The sequence below is a fragment of the Argiope bruennichi genome, chromosome 2 (genome assembly GCF_947563725.1).
Source record: "Argiope bruennichi chromosome 2, qqArgBrue1.1, whole genome shotgun sequence".
NCBI lineage: Eukaryota > Metazoa > Arthropoda > Arachnida > Araneae > Araneidae > Argiope > Argiope bruennichi.
The window spans coordinates 26,882,557-26,906,713 of record NC_079152.1 but is presented as its reverse complement, the minus strand read 5'-3'; the positions used below and the strand labels follow the sequence as shown (position 1 = coordinate 26,906,713).

The following is a 24,157-nucleotide window of genomic DNA, read 5'->3' as shown; positions in this document are numbered from 1 at the left end:
GAGAAGAAATCGTATCAAACCCGAGGATACGGAGACCAATCCATACCAACACCTGACTTTTGTGAGTAATCCACAACACAATGAAATGTTGTACATAAATTTCCATAACATGTTAATTAAGTATTTATAAAATATGATCTCCGTTGCGACAGTAGAATTCTGTATCAAAATGCAACGAATATGCTTTATTTTACTTATACCTATAATAAGTCATTAATATTTCATCATGATTTCTTCTTAAAAGGAGTGTTTTTCTAATCAAAGTGCAAGGGGGGGGGGGGAGAAAGACGACGCTGCACTAAAATTAAAATCGCAGGACACGCTAATTCACTGAGGACGAAGACGTAAGCCAGGCCGTGTATTTTCGCTGGACCTGGAAATCTGCATTCCTCAGTCCTGTAGTTCATTACATTTGGAAGAAGATTTACTGTGCAGCTTTCATGTGTTCAGAGCATCAACCACGATGTGGTATGTGGTGTTCATTGAAATTAATGCCAATACTGGCATGCGCTTACACTTTTTTCTTTGTATTACCATAATTCCGAACGCATGTACCATTTTAACCAAATTTGTAATCTTCCTTTGTGAAGATTGCATTCTAATAAAAATAAAGTTGCTACCATTGAAATTTTAAACTTTTTTCCTATATTTGTAAAACAGAGTGCCTTGTATTTTTAAGCCCACATTTGTGTTCAAGTTTTCATTCTGCTTCTTTAAATGATATGATTAGTATGGCTTTATATATTTATAAAACTGTTTTTCATACAATTGTTCCGCATATTTTTTTTATAAAAACAGCTATCATTCCTGAACATTTCATTCTTCAGCCTCAGGAAACGCATACTAACCAAAGAAAGCAATTTTAATTTTCACTTCATTTAAAAACAAAATATTAATATTTATATTGATAATTTTTTACAGAAATTCCAAATATCTTAGAAGTAATTGTAATTATTATAACATTATATTTAATAATAAATGGAGTTGAATTTTGGTGCCAAAATATTATTAATTTACGTATTTAGTATTAATATTTTCTGGATGCAATAATATCTTAAATTTATTTCGCACGTATAAAAGGACGAACAATGTCAAATAATTCAATTAATTTATTAATAATCAATTTACGTTTTTAAATTGCTCCTGCTTTACTCAGCAATTCTCAATATTTAAATGAGATACAAAAGCGATTCAAACATAATTTGAAAACATTATTATTTTTTCCTGTTTATTCGAATATCAAAATATATATGTAATTTAGAAAGAAAAAAAAATATCTAAGAATTTCATTTCAATTCTGTATATCTTATAACAAAACAATACGCAATTTAATTACGATTTTTAATGATTTTTGACACGTAGATGAAATAAGTCACTTTTAAATTACAAAAAAAAAAAAAAAAAAAAAGTTTGCTAATTTTATTTGTGAATGGACAATCGAGATTTGTCGAACAACTCCTTTAGGAATCCTTTTGAAAAGAATATTGAACTTTTAATAACATGCAAAAATTTATTTCTTTTTTGAACTTTAAAGTATAAATATGCTATATTCAGTAAATTACTTCTAAATGCATATTTTGAATTTTTAACACTGATTTAATAATTTTACTATTCCATTTTATATAATTGGTTACAAAAAACTTTATATTTTTCTATGCTGATTATTCAGTTCCATTTTGATGTGTTTAATCAAAAAATATCTACTATAATTTTATTATTCTGGTTGCTTTATAAAGTTATCCTTACGGAATAATTATTCTTATCGTTTGTATAATTATTATTTATATAATAATTTCTGATTTAAAATTCCATTCATGTTTAAAGCAGCAAATTATATGATGAATCAGTAGTTTAACTATATGAATGAATGCTCTAATATAGAAAATTAAAAAAAACAAACATACTGAATAAATAAAAGACTATTTAGGTATAAATTCTTTTTTTTCTTTGCTTCCCATATTTGTAAATTCATATACATCCTTTATATGCATTTTCATATGATGAAATATTTTTGAATTAAAAAAAGCATTTATGTATAAAATTAAGTTACTTGTAAGCATGTAAGAGAAATTATTTATGTTATTATAATTAGTGAAAATTATTTACTTTTTATTGTCAGTGAATGAATGCGTAATATAAAACTGTTATAGCCTTTCATGTCTAATCATGAATAATAAGAAATGCTTATAAGATTAGTATACATTGAACAAGAAATAGGATAAATAATGTGGAAAATGATTAAAATAATACATTTTTTCTATCTATCAGTAAAATATTCTTATTATCAATAAAATCAATATTCATTTAAAAATATGAATGACATATTTAATTTTGTTTCTTACTTTAATGAACCAAATTTCTGAATCATAAAGCTCTGAATATATTGATGATTCATGCTCAATTACTATTTAAAGGATAATTTTGATGTTACTGACTTTTTTGCCGGAAAATAATCAAAATTATACCTCAAATTTACAAAGTAACATTTTCCTTGCATCAAACACCATTTGATTGCAACATGTAAAACGATGTTTTAATATATCGCAAAAAATGCTATTACCAAAGTTTTGAGATATGCAGAGAACTTATATTTCCATATATGGAAGCGTCCTTTTATCAAAAAATGTGAAATATTACCCTGTGGTATGTAACTCAAATTTTGACCTCCAGATATTTTTTTATGGGGAATCAAATCATGCCATAGAAAAATGAATATGTTCTATGTTAATAAAAATTGAATTTGCTATAAAAAGGAATATTCTACATGGAAAATTAAAACTTGAACAAATTTAAATATGAAGCCAATTGCATTTAGGTAATTTTAGGTAGCCTTTTTTTTTGGCTTACATTATTACCTTTAACATAATAATTTAATTTGCACATATAATGATCATAGCAGAATAAAATTGTGTGTATCCTCTTTTTTCCGCGATCGTACTTACATTATGTTGCGGTAAACAACGTGAATAATAACTTATTCAAACCTTATTAAAAGACTTCATATTCGTCGAATTTTTCAAAAAAAAAAGTTATATTCACCTCATTTAGATATGTATTCTTAACTGTCATAATAATTCTTTTTGTTTTGTTTCGTTATTTCTCTCCATTTTTCTTGAAACTGATAAATGCAGAGACTGGTGGTCACTACCGTTCTGTATTTCACTACAATTTCTGTAGCATTTAACTACCTATTTCACTAAGCGTGGACATTCATCCGTAGTTATTTTTCTGTAGAAATTGTTTACTTCAAGCGATTTACAGTCATGATTTTAAATAATGTAACTCGTGAAATGCTCTCTCTATGTGGTTAGATGTTTACGTATACTAAAATCAATTAAACCCAAATATATTGCATTATTTCAAATTCTAACAATCGTCTTCTTTTTCACATCCGTGACAACCCCGAATGTACTCTTGTTTTCCTCAGAATATCATTCCACATCATCCTATTCTTAACTAAGGATTTTCAGTTCGTCACTTAAATAGTTTTCAGGAATTTTTTACTTACCAGTCAATTTACCTAACTTTTGGTCGTTTTTCGAGTACTAAAATATTTAGCCGAAAAGATTATTTTAGTGGCTAGATTGCCATCAAATCTTATTAAACTTCCTGTATATTTAATACTCTGTATTGAAATAAATTTGATGATATCTGGGTTTTTTTATATAGTTTTTAATTTTCCAATTTGATTTTTCACCTTCAATGATTATAACATTTGACTCCACTAAATATTCTTCTTAAAATTACTTTTTTAAAATATCGCAAGAATCTATCTTTCTTATACATTTCCTATATTTCTGCTGTATATGTGCCAACGATTGCAATTTATTTTCTTGTAAATGGGTAATTTTATCTATCTAGTGATGTAGCCCAAAAAAATCATTTGTTTGCAGATGATATTATTATGTTGCGAACTTTCTGTGTTATATCATTAAGAATGTTTATTTCTAACCCTAAATACATCGCAGTTTCATACTTTTATTCACCTATTTTAAAATAAGGATTATTAAAACTGGTAAATGTCATATTTTTGTTTCTTGATATTTAAAAAAAACACGCATCTTACATGCTTCAGTTTCCAAAGAAAGGAAAGTCTGTTTAAATGTTTCCTTTCTGACACAATACATTACAATAAAATTAAAAAAACAAACATTGACAGCAGCTTCATAGTAAGTTTCTGAAGTAATATTAACATATCTAATAAGTGGTGGTAATAGTTGTAATTAATTAGATATCCTTGCGATCGGAATTTCTATTAGTTTGTTAAATTATTGCATGTTTATAAAGGAGATATTATTAAAGTTAGGGTAATTATTTTTAAAACAGTAGAATCATTTATTAACTACAAACTCTAAATCGAAAATAACACATTCCTAATGTTTCCAATTCTGGAAATCTGCTGCAACCATTCGAAAGCTTCTATCTAGCATTCCTGCCTAATATATGGTAACAACTGCATTTCACTTAAAATGTGGAAGTTATTTAATATTGTCTCTAACTAGAACGTTTTCTGTGCTATTTCTCTGGAACGAAATTAAATAAGTCTTGGTAAATATTTGTTACATTTAGTGCGATAAATTTTTAACTGTGAAAATGGCAAACAGGAATAAACGAGACATTTCGTGATTTTAGTCTGATTAATATTTCCTAGATGCCAAATATCTGGATACTTACAATTTCTGTAAATTAAATTTATCAGTATAGATAGCAAGATAGATAATGCAAAATTTTTATTTGCATAAATTATAAGTTTTTTAGAATTTTTATTCTTACTGTAAATTATTATTATTGCTACAAAAAGAAGATATAATTACAGGCTAAGGAATAAAAAGTAAATAATAATAATAATAATAATAATTTCCCCTTAACTGGGGACGTGCGGTCTTTGAGACCGCTAGCAATGAATATTCGGTCATCTCTGTTTTATTTTTAGCTCAATTGAATGGATTGACCCTGCAGTTTCCTGTTTTGTGACCTTCAATTCACGTTTCAAACGATTTCAGCGGATAATTCAGAGGATTAAAATAATTCAGTTATTTCTTCGAGCGCGGTCTCTAAGACCGCATCTCCTTGTTAGTGTCCCACTGATAAACAAGGCTTAGCAAATGGCACTAAAACTTGGAGGCCTAAATATCATCCAGTTTACTGATCCTATTATAAAGCAATGCTCCAGACACTTTTAAATGTCGCAGAAAATAATTTTAGTGATAAGGATAATTGTACAGAAGAGTTTTCGATTAAATTTCGCATTCAACTGATTCTGATATGTATGTTCAAACATAATTAAGCTTTCTAGTGATAATATATTTTGAAAAATTTATAAATTATATTAATATACCAAGAGATATATAGACAGAATTTATAAGTTGATTTTTATGCTAGTTCTTAACCTGTATGTTCAAAATGCCCTAGAAAACCTCTATAATTTTACCCATTGTAATTTTTTTTTTCATATAATTGTTAAATTTTACATTTTTTTTTTCTTCTATATACCTTCATATACTGTAAAGATACATATGATTTAAAAAGTAAAAAGTAATATATTTTTGCAAGAATATTATTTACTGTAACATGTAATTTGAGAAGAAAATGTATGTTCCAACGCATTTACTTTTTTCAATGATAATATATTTTGAAAAATTTCTAAAACCTATCTTTATATCAAGAAAAATATCTACAAAATATATTGACAGTTTTTCATACTAATACATTAATTAGAAACTTTAATTTGAATGTTTGTTTAATTGAGCGTGCGGTCTCCTAGACCGCACCTCCCCAGTTAAGGGTTAAAGAATATAGTTTGCTTTGAATTTTCTCTACACATATTTTTTAAAAATGGCAAGACACTCGAACGAAAAGAAAAAAAGAGAGTAAATTTCGAAGCAATATCAATATAATGAACAGGTTTTCAATCTCTTAAGCAATATTCGTTTCTTAGATTTTGTATGTGTTGTATTGTTGTTATTTCTATGGTTTACAGGGATAAACAGCATTTAAAGCATCCAGCAGTAACAGCGGAATAAAAGCATAAATAAATATTGGGTTTTTTTCGAACCACGCTGCAAATATATAAAAATATATATTAAACAATAAACATCTCATAGGAATGATAACAATAAGGAATTGAAATGTTTATTCTAACGATAGTCTATGGGATTTCCAAAATTATTTAACACACAAAGGTAAGATTAAATTCCTTGATTATAAATTAAATATAAATTAATCAATTTAATAATTAATAATAATAGTGTTTAAAAGAATGAGTATATTTTTATAACATATTTAAAACATTGACTTAATGTGAAAAAATAAATTCAAACAAGATTTGAATCATTTTTTCTTCTTACCATATTTAGTCTCTTAAAGAATTTCGCAGATGATATAAATATGCTACTTTACAATAAAAAAAAAGAAATTTTAAATGCATGTTGCAGGAATGCTAACGTGGGGATTGTATTATTCTTTAAATTTTATATTATCTTTCACTTTATAATTAATTAAACAAACCCTATTTCATAATTAACCAAACGAATTCGGATGCTTCGGATAATTGGCGAACACTTGGCGTTCATCTTGAGCTTCCTTTGGCGCCATCAGCTCCTTTTCAAAATTTTCGGCAACCATTGTAGTCGGCTAGTCTGGAAAATAAGACGGCAGTCCGGAGTAAAGTCTCTAAACGTGAAGCATGTGCATCTTCATCCGAGGAGAGTTAGATAGATTCTAGTCTTAACACTGCTGACCTCTGTTTCAGGCGCACTGTTTATATAAACACTGCGTGCGCTCTGTGGGTTAGAGAGCAAAAAATAATTCTCAACATCCAAAAAATGAAAAATTGCTTCGCTACAGTTGAATAAAATAATTGTGTTACTGATTCACTTAAAACTCATACAAAATATGAAAACTGTATAAAAAAGTTTATTCATATTTCTGCTGACTTAGCAGATTATATTATTGTTGTATGCAGCTGAAAGTGCGGAGATGAAGTGGATAAACATTTTTTGGAAATGGTTTTTACAGTTAAGCATCTGTTTTAAAGTCATTTGTGCGGGTAAGTGGCTTGCAGTGCATGACCGCATGATATTAAAAGTGAATTTTTGATGTTCAAAACAAATCACCAAGAAAATTTTGGAAACAAATTTTTAAAATATAGAATTTACCAACTGCCATAATTATATAAAATACAGTTTTTCAATTCTTGTGCAATTTTCGGAGTTTATAATTTTTGTACCAATCACTTCGTTATTAATGCTATAAAAATTTTTAAATGGATAATGATTAAAAAAAGTTTTAAAATATGTTTTTACTTTAAACATCTGTTCAAATAATTAACATATTTGCGAATTAAATATTAGAAAAAAAAACCTGTCTTTGCTTTGCACACAATAGCATTTAAAAAGAATGAAGTCATTGCAACGCGAATGAAATTTTCAGAGCCATATATTTACTTATTATTTATATGTAGCTAATATTTTTATTCACTTTATAAGTGTTTGATACAAAAGAAATTGATGAATGGAAATAAATTTATTTGTTAAATGCAGTAATTAGTATTTGCTAATTAAAATTTTTGCATAACAAAACTAATTATTACTAATCGCATTATTAATTAATATTTTATGCATAGATTTTTTAAAAAAAAATTAACTGAGAAATGCGAATTAAATGAAAAATAACTACTTTTAATAAAGGGAATCAAAATCGAAATATTAGCATAAAATATTGAATAATAGCATAAAATCTACTGAATAAAATGAATTACTATCTACTGAATAAAAGAAACTATTATTTACTGAATAAAATGAATAAAAATATATTAAGTATGTCTTATAATACGAAATGCATGGTAGGATTTTTAAAAAAATTGATGTAAATGTTTCTATAATTACTCAGACATTTTAGACTTCAAAATTAAAGCTCATTTGAAAGACAAAGTTTCATAATCGATGCTACATCTTTTAATCAATTTATTTTTATTATATGTTATAAATTGTTTTAAAATCAAATTATTTTTAATATTGTGTCTTTACATTTTGTTCATTTTTATTCTACTTACTTTTTAAAAATCTCTTATAATTGTTGCAAATTTTTTATCTTACTCAAATTTTAATCAAAAATAATTTAATGCACAAAGTATCACGAAGCAAAATTCGAAGTTTTTATAAACTTCTCAAACAGTTTAAAAGATTTCGAAACCCCTCAAGTTAGTTACCACTTTTTTCTCAGATCTTTATAATCATTAGTAATTAGCATAAATGCATTTAAGATTGCAATTTCTGTGTAATTTATAAAAATAATATATTTTATAACACTTCTATATTTTTTTTTATTTTACGATTCGATACCTCACGCAATCAAAAATACCAATAAAATAAAGCAGATGTAAAATATATATAATTCCAGTTTTTTTTTTTTTTTTTTTTAGTAATGATTTATTTGTGAAATTAATATTCTTTTGTGAAACATCAAAAATTAAATTTGTAAGAGATAATTCTTTTAATATTTTGCTTCTTTATTCATATATTTAGATTTAATTAAAAATTAAATTTCAGTAATACATTATAAATTTCATAAAATGTATCTTACCAGAAAGATCTGGAATGATAAGACTTTAAAGTAGAAAAATTTAAAAATTATGTTTTATTGCATTAATAAATTATTTCAATTTAAAACTGATTTCTAAAATAAGTTTAGAATTATAGCTAGCATGTGAAAAAGTTATTCTGAAAATAATTGCATGGAGTTATCATGACAAAAAATATAACTGAACTTGGCAAAATCTAATATTACATATATTATTTTCATTAAAATTATAGTTTCAGTCAAATACTTTACATTTACGAGAAAAATAATGAAAGTCTAAATATAAAGAAATATTGAAACAATTTAAATAAAAGATTTTATTTTATATTTTAGAGCATGCATTCTCTATGAGTAAAAACTTATTTTGAATTTTAAATGAGCAGGGGTATATATGTGCTTTACACATAGCGAATAAATAATATTGTTAAATTTGATTATAAATCAAATTATATGTTGGAATGATAAATAAAATTATGTGTTTTTAAATAATTCATAAATAAAAATGTATCAAAATCTATGTTATTACACATTTTACAAAATAATAGTTGTTGAAGGTTTTGCAGGTTTTCTTTTATATGATGCATCTATGCAAATTTTAATCTTAATTTTATTGAATGAATTTATTTTATCTGTTTTGACTTTTAAAAACAATATTTTTAAATTTTATTGTCAAAATATTTTTCATCCAAGCTATTATTTATATATTTCATTTGAAAATATATATATATATTTTTAAAATTAACAATAAGTATAGATAACGATAATTGTTATAAACTTCTATAAGAATAGCGTATTTTATCTGCGAGCATAATCTTTATCGTAAACTATACTCTGCTTTTAAAAAGAAGAAACGAATAAAAGTGAGCCACAAAATCATGTTTTAAAGATAAACTCTTTTATTTTTTATTGTGTGTCAATTTTTTTCGATTCTGAAACAGGACAAGCTTTAATAGTAAGCATTAGACATTTTTATAAATTATTTAATTTTTAAGATTAAATTTGCTTAGTTGATGCTACTTCAATTCGCCATAAAATTTAAATGAATGAATAAATAAAAGTGTTCTGCATTTTTAATTGATCAGAGATCTAAAGCTCTAAAAATTATTCTTTATCAAAAAGCAATATAATGATACATACATTTTCAAAATAAATTGTATATTGTACATTAAAATTCAATTTTGAAAAAAAAAAAAAAAACTGTCATCAGTATTTTTATAAAGCGTGTAAAGCAAAAATGATGATTTATATAAAGCAAAAAAGCAAAGTAAAAATTATTTTTTTTTCTATTCAGAGTAATTTATCATGGTTTAATCAATTTTGAGAAAAATAAAATGCACACAATTATTTAAAAATTATTTTCGGTTGCATACATTATTTAATTTTTTTTATTCCAATTTATTTACAATTACATATTAACTCATTATGATTTCATATTTATTGAAATAATAGATTAAATATGTAGGTTCATTATTCATTATGTAGAGGTTGCAAAAACTATTCAAAATCCACCTTAGTTCATCTTTTTAAAACTTATATCCTATTCTTGAATATGCTTTATGTTTCTTCACTTGCCCTTTAGAATTACAGATAAACATCACAAAACCATATTAATTCATTGCACAATAAAATCTTCATGGAAAGAATTGAATCTGAATAATTATAAATATTCACTCATAACTTATTAAAGAGTTTTGGCAGATATTGAAAGAAAATTCTTTTTTCAGTGCGTTACCTTGTTATTTCTTTGTACTCGTTTTAAAATTACTTGCATTATGAAATTTTAATTTTCTGGTCTGCTTCACGGATTATAAATGTGCATTCATATTTGAAAAGGAAATGCCTCGAATTCTAATTAAGAACTGCATTCAGAAATCAATGAAATAATTAAAAATGAAGATTAAATTAAATAAATTTGTATTGCTCGAATATTTTACAAATTAAATCTTAAAAATTGGTGGAATCATATCTTTTATTATTTTCTCTATAGTAATAAATTTTTTTCATGAACTGCAGAATTAATGCCTCAGAGAATTAATTTATTTGAAATCTAATTTCGGGATACACTAATTCTTTTCAAGCTGTTGAATTATTTCTAACGATATTTTCGAAATCTTTCATGGTGTAACAAATGCATATATTTTTTTGAAAATGAGATATATTTAATGATTGGAAATTTAATAGAATATATTTAAATTTGTTTAAAAATGTTGCAAGGAAATTTTCCTTATTGGATGTTATCAGTTATTTTAGAACTTTAGAATAAAACTTTTGTAAATATTTTTAATGTCAAATTATATAAAAAGTTTTACTTCGGATGTAGAGGAAACTTATTTCTACAGAATGTGCGATTTAAATATGTCACTTTATGGTTTCTGATTTTTTGATTGAAAAAAATACTTTAAAAAATTATATGCATAAAGATAATAGAATTGAAGCAATCTAGAAAAGCATGGAAAAAATAACCTAAACCATATCAATAACGCATTTGAAATATCACATAAGAACGAAACGATCAAATTCAAATATAGATTTTTAACATTATGTTTTGAATCTAGAAATAAGTCAGCTTTTACTAAGTAACGTAATTCTAAAAAAACATAGAATTTATCATGGGAATTAATGACGATATATTGCAATGACAATGAAATGGACAAGAATATCACATTTTATCGAAAAAAATAAGTATCCAGAACCTACCATGACAGAAAATTTACAAGAATTTCATCATTATTTATCCATTATATTATTGTCAAAAATATGAAACCTTATTTTTAAAAAATGCTTTATGAATCTAATTTATACTCATGAGATTCAAAAATTTTGAAGAGTTTTAATACAAAGATGCCTCACATGTTAATTAAATTAATAATATCTGTCCTAATAATGTTTACAAGTTAACATATTGCGTGAGAATCGCAATATGTATTATAATTTATTGTTTAAAACTTTCTAAAGATCATGCCGTTTGATATAGAACAACTGCTATACAAATTCAGTTTGGGAGTTATTTATTTTCTCAATAATAGGGGTTCACATTGAAAAGTTTTCTCAGTCTTAAATATATTTTTAAATAAATGTTTATAAATATTTTGAACTTCCGTTAATAACTTCGAATTTCATAGATTATAATAAAATATGTTTTCCATAATAACAATTTTATTTCTGTGAAATTGTTCTCTATAATATTAATAAGTCTTAAAAACTTTTAAGAATATTTTAAGACAAAAAAATCTTCATTGTTTTAACTATTTCTAGGATTATATTCGTCCGTCATTTCGAACTATTAAATAAAATTCTAAAAGTAAAATAAATATGAAATAAAACAAACCTAAAACAATAAACGACTATTGCAAATCTCTTTTAATTTATTTTTCAGAAATGTTGTAATGAAATATCAGAATCCGGTTATTTGTTTTTCTAACATTTTAATCTGTGAAACAATAACAAAAAATAAAGCCCTCAATAGTGATTTCGAATGAATAAAAAAATCTGAAAATGCATGGAACTTATTTAGAAAGTCGAAAAGTGACTTGAAGTTTTCATATTCCAATTGAATTTCTCATAATCTTGCATGTATAAGAATTTTTAGAAAATCGCATTTCAATTCGTGTAATACTACCTTTTTGAAGCTGTAAACAATTAATTAGAAGCAACTTTTGTTTACTCTTCATAAAATCCATTTAAATAACATCACAAAATGAAAATGTCAAACATAATTCAGATATGCAGAAATTGGAAAGAAATAAATTTTAGCTTCAAACACTTCGCTGACTTTTCTCATTGGAATGCTTCCAAAAGTTAGGTATTCAGCTTTATTTCATTTAGTATCTGTCCTAGCAAATCAGGTTTCTTGCAAATACACTGTTTCGAATGAAGGTTTGTTCTTTTCATTTCTGCGAGCTTAACAAAAATAAAATTTCAATTCACTGGGACTTTAGATTTTTTCCTTTTTTTTAAAATCATTGTCGATGTCTTATTCGAATGCTAATCTCAGAAGAAAGGGGCTTTCATTTCAGAACATTTTAATATCAATTCATTTTGATTGAATTCATATTTAATCATTCTGAACGCTACGCTCGTATATAATAAATGCATTGTTTTGAAGGAATACTTCGAATTTTCAAATGTATTTTAATGATTTATTTTGTTCTAAATTTTTATATCGAATTAATTAAGAAGAATCCTTTAAATGTATTTGGTTTTAATAATGATATTGTTTGCCCAAACTATATATATGTGTGTATATATGTATATATAACTCATAATTGTATTTTATTTTATTTTAATGAATTTCTCTTTCTGTCTCTCTCCATATATAGAGATTCAGGGTATAACAGGCTGCCACAGATTTCTATTTAGTTTAAAGTGAAACGGCAATTTTATCCTTTATTTGCCGATAAAATATCTAGGAAACTCTCAGTGACTCATTGTCATTTTTTATATATATATGATCTATATTAATTCTCTCTGTGTCTGCATGTATATATATATATATATATATATATATATATATATAATGTAAATGACAAATTTTTTAATAACGAATATTTAAAAGGGGTATTGACTTCTTGGTGTTGGAAAAATAATTTTAAAGGCATCAATAATAATATATTATACAGGGTGAAAGTTGAAAGAAGTAAAATATAAATTTTTTTTACAACTCATTTATCCCATTATTGATATTAAGTTATTTATTTTTGCTCACTACCATTTTTAAAGGTAAAAACTCTTAACCATCCTAAAAGTTGCTAAGAAATTCTAAATTTCTTTAATTTTAGCAATTCATTGCGTCAAGAAATTCGCGTCCTTTTGTTGGTTGATTTTCCTTGCAACGACGAATGAAGCAATGGATTTTTTTAAAAATAGTTGTATTCATTTTCAATTAATATTAATAAATAATTTCTTCATAATTTTGTCAATTTCAGTTGCAAAATATTTGAATATTTTTGTTTAAGTGGGTCTGAAACACATTAAAAGATTTTATTAAGTAATTTAGAATTTTGAAATTTTTTTGCACTGATTAACCATCTAAATAATAATCAAAATTACAACCTAAAAGTTTTAAAGATTTTTTTTTATTTTAAATTTTATTTTGCATTAAAAGTGAGATTATTTTAAATTCCTAAAATTAAAAAAATTTTCAGAATAAATATTTTTGAAAGAACTATGATTTTGATTCAGGAATATGAAAAAATATTATTTCAATAAAAAATGATACATTTTTGAAGGAAAATTTCTATAAATGCTAAGATACTTTTATAATAAAACGAAATATTTTTAAAGTAACCTTTTTCTTTCACATATGCTAATTTATAATAATATATTATTTATAATAAAAGATTTGTTAAAATTTCATCCCTTAATATTTATCAGTTCTTGACTTATAGCAATCTGAATACAAAAAAATCTTGAAAAAATGCATCATAGAGAAACACGCGTTTAAAGTTTGAATACCTTTCCAAAAAGCTAAAATTATCTGAAGCCAGTCTTTAAAAAATAAGCACAATTTCGCGATAGCAGCTTCTAGCAGAGGAGTTTTAATGGCTGTCTATTGAGTAGTGGTTTTTGTTCCAACGCCAGAGATCAATTAAAGAAGCACAAGATTCAGGCTCAGTAGGGCGTATTGTATGTTTTGATTTAGAGTCTATGGCACTGCAATGTAACAGAATCGTATAAATATCAGTCTTTATCCCTTTGACATTGTTTTTTTTTTCTACCTATGGATTGCGGTAATAACTGTTTCATTTTTTCAGGTTTCCGCGCTTTTTTCCACCAAATGCTATGCCTCTTTTCTTTTTATGGTCTACTAGCATACGCATATCATGATAACTATAGTCTGAGCTCTAGATTTTCAAAACAACACATCAAAAAAGTAATTATATGGGAAGGATTGCTAATTAGGGTGGAAACATGATTCAACGTCAAACGTCATTTAAAATAAAAATAAACATATAGTTTTTTTTCTGAAATATATATATATATATATATATATATATATATATATATATATATATATATTACAAAATGGGTCGATTTTTGTGTCATGGACTCCCTTAAACTTTATATGAAATAAGAATATTGTACAAAATATAATTAACAGGATTGTTTAAAAATTTAGTCTTCTACAACGTAAATTCAAATTTTTCCTTGCCGCTTCAATACGATGAAAAATACAACGTATTTTTAATGCTCTAATAGGGTTTATCGTTTTAGGCAGTTTGTTCATATTTTACAATTGAAAAATAAAATATCTTGCAACAGAAAGCATAGTGTTCTTCAAATCGTATAAAATATAATTCTAGCATAATTTCTTATTTTGCAATAGGGCCTAACATGGCATTTGAGCTATTCATCACCATAAAGTCGAACCACAAATATAATCTCTTATTTGCACATCATATTAATTTATTTTTAAGAAATTGTGCACCAATTTTTAATGGTTTATAAAACTTTAATGGACCAAAGATTAGAGAATACATTGCTAGAAATGTCTCGCTTTCTTATTTAATTGGAAAATTCAGACATGCGTTCAAAATACATTTTATTTTTTTCGTGTTATGATTTTCCACTATCTGTGCTCAATATTTTTCCATACATTAATCAAAAAAGTGGATCGCATGGTTTTATTTAATTGTTTATACCAAATATTTATTAGTGAAATAAAATTGTTTTCTTCATTGAACAGTTTAAGCTTTTGTTTCTCAAAAATATGGATTAAGAATATTTAAGATGAAGGGCTAATCGTCACATGCCTCGCGTAAGGCCCAATATGTTTGGGATATATTAAATGCATGAACATGAAAAGTATAAAAATGAATGTTACATACTTAAAGTATTTTTTTTTAAATTTGTATGCATTTTAAACGAATGAATGTATTTATTTAACTAACTAAAATTTTAGACTTTATCATATATACTTAGACATTAAAATTAATTATTCTTTTTATTTTTAAAAATCAGCAAAATATTTTTTTTTTATGTTCTTAGTTTTAAATAAGACGTATTCATTATTCAAACTGGCTCGTGACTGAATTTTAACTCATCTTAATTATGCTTTAGAATTTTTATAGGCAAATAAAATGCTTCTAATATATATGATATATTGCATTTTGATTTCGTATTACTTTAATTCTGTATATTCTCTAATCGTATGTACACAAATTATACCTGTCCACTCCATATTGATTAATAGGAAGACAGTGTTAACTAACGGTCCTTTCACAAGTAACCGTGAGATGTCCATTCAGCTTACTGAATATAGCACGTTATCTTGTTGTTGTTTGTTATCTTGCCACGGACAAGCCCGTTGTTACGAGGACAGCGATTTAAGCCGAAGGGGGGAGAATTTCTTGTTTTTATGATAGCGCCAAATAGGATCAAGAGAATGACTTTGCTACTCACACATCACTCATTTAATTGCACAATCCCTTTTCACAGGAGGGCGCATTCACACATCTCAGAGATAGAACAACGGAAAAACAACCATGCCCAAAAACCAGACTCGAACCCGGGACGCTCAGATGACGGGGAAGATGCGCTATCCTTATGCCAGGACGCTGGCGTGTAGCACGTTATAAGAAGAACTCAGTGCCATTCTATAAGAATGGCGCCTGAAAGTATATGCATATTTTGTTTAGGTAAATAACCATTTCGATTTAAAATTCGTTCTAATGTGCAAAACTTCATACATGCAAAATTAAGACTTACTTTAATTGATTTAATTGGTATCTCGAAAATTGAGCATTCAAGGAATAATATTACATATTAAATTCAAATTCCACTACTTTGAAACATTATATATTTTTTACAATTTCAAAGGCACGAGCAATGTAGTACGGAAGGTTGAAATTTAAATAACCCTAATGCGAAATGAATGCTGTCATTTTTTTCAAATGCATCTGTAGATTTAATTTATTAATTACAATTATCCTTGCTCCGTTTTGAATTATTATTTAATATAAATAATATATACAATATTTCGAAATTTTAAATTAAATATTTTCTGACCTAAACTAATAATAAAATTTTTAACATAATATTTATTTTATAGAAATGTATGAAAATATCATGCTAATCGAAGAAAAAAATAAGTACTTGTATTCCCCTGGAAAAATAATCCGCAATTTAGGTTCAGTAGTTCCGAAGATGTACAATGAAATATTAAAGTGCTCAGAACACAATCCGCTGCTTCCTCTGTTTTTGAGGAGTTGTGGTAGCAATTTAGCAAATTGTTTTGCTGTAAAAAAATGCCAATAAAAATAAAATACATAACAAAAAAAATGAATATTACTTTAGAAGAATAAGTTAGCATTGATAAAATATTTTTCTTTTCAATATATTTATGATGCATAAGGCAGAGAAGAATCGAACAAACAATTTCGGAAAGAGAATAGATTTTTCAAGCAATCAGCTAGAATTGTTCTGATATATAGAAAGCTTATTATGATTGCAAAAAATGGCAGAAACTCTTGATCTAATATCATTCTATAACTGATTAATTAATTGATTTAATTCCTTTATTTCCTAGCTATTATTAATAATATTTAAAAAGAAATATTGATTAAACGAAATAAGATTGGATATATAAAAATACGAATCAGTAAGAATATAAATATATAGTAAATGGAAAGGATGAATTATATGCATTTATATTTAATTGATGAAATATATGTGATATGAAATATTAATGAAAAATGTGTATACGCATTTTATTATTTGTGATTCTTACTATGAAAAAAATAATGTGTATAGAAACGAATACTTATTACTTATTATTTTCTATGAGTGAAATAATAAATGTCCTTCAAAAAATTTCACAATTCATATTAATTTTCGCTTGGATAATCATTATCGTAAAATATTGCAAATATAAATAATTTTCTTAAAATAATAATTAATCATAATTTGTGAATATACTAAAATGTTAGCTTATTAAATATTAAATATTTAAATTTTCATTTTTATTATATTATTTTTTGTATCTACCATATGAAACAATCATCGGCCAATTAAATATGTTTTGATATATTGAGAATTTTAAACTGCAACTATGAATAAGAAGAAGAATGAGAAGAACATTTAATTTTTTTTCTTTATTTTCTTTTAATTTATAAAGAGGAAAGTAATTCAAATTTCGAAAAAACAATATTTTCATTCTTTCTGTTGCACACCATTTAATGTACAGCTGAAAGATACTGAATTAACTTTTTGTGTGAAGAAAACCTAAAATGTAAAGTTTTACGAGATTAACTTATTTTCTAAATGGATATAAATTGGCACAGAAGCTAAATTCTTTTAGGTTTTGGTTTTTTTATTCTTTTTTTATTGTATTTATTTGCAAATTTTTTTAAGTTACTTAAAACTTCTTGTAAGAAAAAATCTTAATGAGAAAAAAGAGAAGACGATTTGGCTATTATTTTTAGATAATTTAAATTATTATTATTATTAATTTTATATTAGATATTAGATAATTTAAAGATAGTATGAAAATAAATATAAAGATGGCTTTCAGTATCAAAATTAGTCACATGTTTATAAAGAGGACGCAATAATAAATTAATTTAATTCACATATTTTAATGTTAATCGAGTGTGAACATTGAAAATTGCTGTGAAACGTTTTGAGCAAATTGTATAGCATTTACACATAAATCTCTGTATGTAGGTACAATACTTACCGATATAATATTTTCAATATGAACAATGAGTTAATGACCTATTCTTGGTTCATTAGCGGAATCAAGCGTTTTCAGACCAAGTAAATATCAGAAAGAAACCACCGGCTCAGGTGTCATCCGCGTCATCTGACCGCGGCTCAAAATTACAAGATCCATCCCAAAATAGCCCTAGTGTTGCTTTACAACGGGACGTTAATATAACTAAACTTAACCTCAAATAATTTATCTGTAATTTTTTTCACTATAATTATAAAAAGACTCACGCATTGTTGCTGTTTCTTACTGCCCTAATTGATAAGGAAAATTTAATTTTACTCTATAGGCGTCATGCCTCTGAGTAAAGTCATGAGGAGTCATGCCTCTATAAAAATAGATGGTGCATGGGCTATTCGTAATGGTGGGAGTTTTACTTTAGCCACAGTTCCCTGTACCGTGGCGATTCGGTCAAATTTCATCTCGGACTGTACAACAGAGAATATATTTATCATTCTGATAAGTAAATACTAGTCATTAATCTTTTACTCATAAGTGCTGTATGCACGAATACTTTTTAATAATTTTAATCATATTATTTCTGTTTTAAATATCTTTTCTAATCTTTATAGATATTTTTTTTTGTTGCTCATGCGATATTGCATTCTGACTTTGTCTTACACTAATTCTTATAATTAGAAAATTCTTATAATGGAAATAAACTGACTCTGTCCCATTAATGCTCTTATATAAAATGAATAAACATTGAAATTACGGATACCTCAGACAAAATAAAAGTACTAAAGAATAAAATATTAATTTCATGAGAAAATCTCATAAACTTTCGCTACATACATAAATACTTCTGGTCTCCTAATTAAAACAAAAAACGTTTAATTAATAGTTTAGATTCAAAACGTTAATATTTAACTTTAACTTTATTCAGAACGTTATAATTTTAATTCATAACATTAGTTTTTAGAATCAGCATTATGATTGTACTAATCATGTCATTTATAAGAAAAAAAAATTGAAAAATTTTCTGATCATAACACAAAATACTGTGATGCTGAAAACTCTAAAAAATTACTGTTTTGGTTTGTCTGCATCTTTTTGTTGGGGATTTGAGTCCAATTTAAGAAATGTTTATACTATTTTTAATCTTTATTGTTAAAAGCAAAAAATAACCTAAATTTATTAAACCCAAAATTTTACTCAAAGAAAATAAAATGTAATTTGAATTTAATTATATATTCTATATTAAAGAAGGCAATATTTAGGTGGAATAATAATCCATTGTTAAAATTATATTCAAAACTCCATTTCACTTTTCCTAAGAACTTTCCTCCAAATCATAATCATTTAAATAATAACTATTCTAGAATCATTTTATTGAGTTGAATAATACCTTAACTTTTGCTTACTAATAGCTATACATTATTCATACAAATAACGATATCGAATTCCATTAAACTATTCCTTTCCTGGAAAATATTACATCACTTTTCCTATCATAATATTGCGACATTAAAATACTGCTTTGTGAGGACGTTTCTGTAAAATTAAGAATCCAACATTTAATTTGCCATATTAATAGTTAAATATCTGTCTATTTGGTTTTACTACTTTATTTTTCTGAAAATAGTTTCGAAGTCAAATATTCAATCGTTACGAAAGAAACTGAAATATAAATACTTGATTTTCATTTAAAACGAAATATGATCATGAAGCGTTCAACATTCCTGTATTTTATATTATTCCTGTATTTTATTCCTGTATTAAGAGAATGATATAATCGCAATACTCTCTGAATTCTTTTATTGACTTTTCTATTAATTTCAATGTATAATTGAATTACATACTTTAATTTGAATGCAGTGAATAAATATTGAATAAAATACTAATGTCAAAACAACTTTCATTTTAGTTATATCGGTTCCTCTAATTGTTATAAATATTTCATTTTCTTTTCAATATATCTTTTTTAAAAAATTTAATATCAATGATTGAGAATATATTATCTAAATTGCATCATTTGTTCAGATCCAGTGTATTTATACTTAATCATTTCATTTTCATATCGAATTACAAAAATTAATCTGTCTCGCCCACATCTGTCTGGCGGAGAATTATAACAAAATGTATCTGTTAAGAGAACAGTGGACTTTGAATTAAGAAAAAGTAGACGGAAACAAGCAGTTTTATTTTTATCGATTGATCACTAAAATATATATTTATATTAATCTAAAATAGTGTTATAAAATGTATTGTTCAATAACATGAATATTTAAAGGATCATGAGGAAAAAAAGTACATCTTAATGATTTTTCACAAAATGATATTGTAATCAGATTAACCATCTTTGAAACGTCCAATTTTGAAGAAAATAAAGAATATTTATAACGAAGATTTCAATCAAAATTTAAAAAGAAAATGGGGTATGCATTTTATGTTTCGAGTTTTTTTTAGATAGTTAAAAATAAATTTTAGCTCAGAAAAACATAAAATTCCTATGAAAATTCAATTAGTGTGCATAAAAATATTTCTAAAAAATTATAATTTAATTAGAATTACAAAATCATATGTATTTTTGTTCCAAATAAATTAACATTAGGTAATTAGAAAACAATAATAGAAAAATAAAATAAAAATAAAAACGCCTAGAATACTTTAAAATTTTTATATATATATATTATTTTAAAAAATAATATATATCATTTTAAAATGTTTTTAAGAAATTTAACATATTATATTTTAATGCCTATGCATGAAATATTTCATAACCCTAATTGAATAATTAAGTTTACGCATTGATTTTTTATTAAAAGAAATCATAAAAATCAATCTCAAAGTAACATTTTTTTAAATCTGAGTCAATGTTTTTTTTCCCAATTAGATTTCAATGTTTGTTTTCGATATTGTTGTTAGGATGCTACTCTCAGGACATATTTATTCATATTAGATATTTTTTGATATTATTTCCCGGAAGTTCGATCCATGGCCACTGGAAGGCAATATAGTGCATTTTTGGAGTCAAGTATATGAAAAAGGAATAGAGTGAAAAAATCGGTTGTAGATGTATTTTCCCTATTCTCGAGAGTGACGCTGATGGAGAAAACAAAAAATTGCTTAGTAGAAATGTAAAGACATTAAAATTATTGTTTTTAAAATTTGTAGTAATGAACGTAAATTTTATTCCTTATTTTATAATCAGTCTTATTTTACGAATTTGCGGAACTACACAATCAGGAACATGAAGAAAATCACAAGAAAATGAAAGAAGTTATAAATAATATTATCTTCAGGCATAAAAAATAAATCATATTAGAAAAATATAATATAAAGTCAAATTAGGTAGATTTCGAAAATAAATAGGGATATTTATTTTTTAAAAAAAGCATAATATATTCTAAATTTCGTATCGAATTGGCATTTGGGACAAGAAAATAATTCATATCACTCAGTCATTATCCTCTTAAGGTTGATTCTATTCCCTTCCCAATAAAAAATAAAAATTCTCACAGTGAGGTCAGTGTCATCATTTCATTGTTAGTTATATGATGTTTATAAAATTTGTAGGATGCCTCGTATTATTTTATGATCTTTAAAGTAAGATCTCATCTATCTATATCTATATAAGAGATCTTAAGGAGAAATATGTGGTTATATTCTTTCTACACATGACTTACTTACGGTGAGAGTCATGAAAATAATGACTTTGACAATATGCCCTTCAAAGTCGTAATGTTTATTTAAATCTTATTTTTGTTTTTCCTCCCAAAGAATCAAGAATTTTTAAACTTTCCAATCGAGATAAGGTGAGGTGGTATTTTCATGATTTCTTTATCATACTCCAAGTGTTTTTACTTATTTTTATTAGCCATTGAATTATATTTTTTACTTCTTTTGCCTCCTAATCACGAAGTAGTTTCTTTATGAGCATTGCATACTTAAAGATAATATAACAATATTCTCATATTTGGAAGATATGTTTGTTCAAGATTAAACAATTAATGCATATCAAAACATGTGAAGAAACAAAAGTAAGAGGCTTGGGAGCAATAAATTGAAGGGTGTAGTAATTAATTCCTTAAAATGAAAATTGATTTCTTAAAAAATAGTAAATTATCGACTTTCATCACATATTCTAAAAAAATACAAACCTACAGAGGTAACACAGTATATTTCTTATATATCGTGGAGTATTACCCCAACAAGTATTTAGAATTTTTACGTCTCTACTCGGAATACAATTATATATAAAAAACGAACTTTTTAAAATTTGTTTGAAAAATCGAAATCTAATTTAAATAGAAACACACACAACACACACAGATACAGACACACACAGAGACACACACACACACACACACACACAGACACACACACACACACACATACACACACACATGCACACACACACACACACACACACACACACACACACACACACACACACACACACACACACACACACACACACACACACACACACACACACACACACACACACATATATATATATATATATATATATATATATATATATATATATATATATACAGACAGAAAGAAAGAAGTCGTTTGTAATTAATTCCTTAAAAAATAAAAAAAATAAAAATTTTCTTTTCAAAAAACTTTAATTATTTATTTCAAATGATGTTTCTTTATAAATTCAAGGCTAAATAATATGTATTTAGCCTTGAATTCATAAGCAGATATATATTATTTCTATATAAAATTAAAGTTATATATGTATATTGGTTTTGAATCAGATGTTTTAATTCTTTATTCATTTTCTTTCTTAAAATTAGTCAATTTAAGAAAAATTAATAAATGACAGATCAAATAAATCTTAAATTTCTTAAACGTTATTTGAAAATTCTTTTATGAAATAGCGCATATCATAAAGTTTCATCTTGAATATTTTGAATTTTTAATTACTAATTGATTTCATAAAATTGATTATATATAACTGAAAAAAAAAACATTAAAAAAAAGAAAATCCAATTTTTTTAAGTTTGAATACTTAAGTTTTCCTTAGCATATCGGTGACTTAAAAAAGTTAGAGTGGTGCTGCTTAAATTTTATCTAAAATAGATTTTTCATAGTGAAATTAGTTTTTAATTTCTAATTTTTCAATTCGAAAAATTTATTCTTTTACATACCTCTTAATAATTTTCAGCGTAAATTTTAATTACAAATTTCCTGCATAAGAAAAACAAAACATCTAAAGAAAGTTTTAGTAATGAAATTACATATTTATTTTTAATTCCAAGTCTCAGATAACAAATTTTCCTGTTTTCTTAGAGGAGTTTAATCAAATAAACAATATTTATTTTTTAAAACGTATTTAAATTAAATTTTCTAAAAAAATATTTTGATAATAAATTAAAATAATAAATTATTTTAAAATCTTTCCGAAGAATTGGTTACAAGAACTTATACATACACCAGAATTTTGCGCAGAAGACTTTTAAGAGTGAAACAATTATTTATCTTCACAAATATAAATTCGATATAATAATTAGATCAAGTGTTTCACTTATTTTAATTAAAATTAAAAAAAAAATAATTTAATTATTTAAAAGTTTTGTGGAAATTTGACGTATGGAACATTTTTTGGCATCGTTTTGTTTACCAAGGAATATATTATAAATTAAACAGTAAGCTGAATCTATAATAATTTTTTATATACAAGTTTGTTCAGAAAGAAAATATAAATTATGAAAAAATAAATAAAATTAGAATATATGTTCCCAAAAATCTCAGGGAAAGTTAATTCAAATTTAAGATACTTTATTGGCGCATTTTAGTAAGATAATGACTTGACTTTTTACTTATAAATCATTAGAAATAATTTGATTCACATAGAACATTGAAAAATATCTATATTTTCTAGAAGAAAAGTATTAAACCATATTCATT

General features: G+C 25.1%; 1 protein-coding gene across 1 annotated transcript in view; it reads left to right on the top strand.

Annotated features, from left to right (window-relative positions):
* The first annotated feature begins 6,673 nt into the window (after nt 1–6,673).
* Nucleotides 6,674–24,157, top strand: part of LOC129989399 (nephrin-like) — a 590,283-nt gene continuing 572,799 nt past the window's right edge. The window contains exon 1 of the mRNA XM_056097917.1: nt 6,674–7,048. Within this exon, the coding sequence (XP_055953892.1) occupies nt 6,979–7,048 (70 nt within the window). The 5' untranslated portion in view covers nt 6,674–6,978. The remainder of the gene's footprint in view (nt 7,049–24,157) is intronic.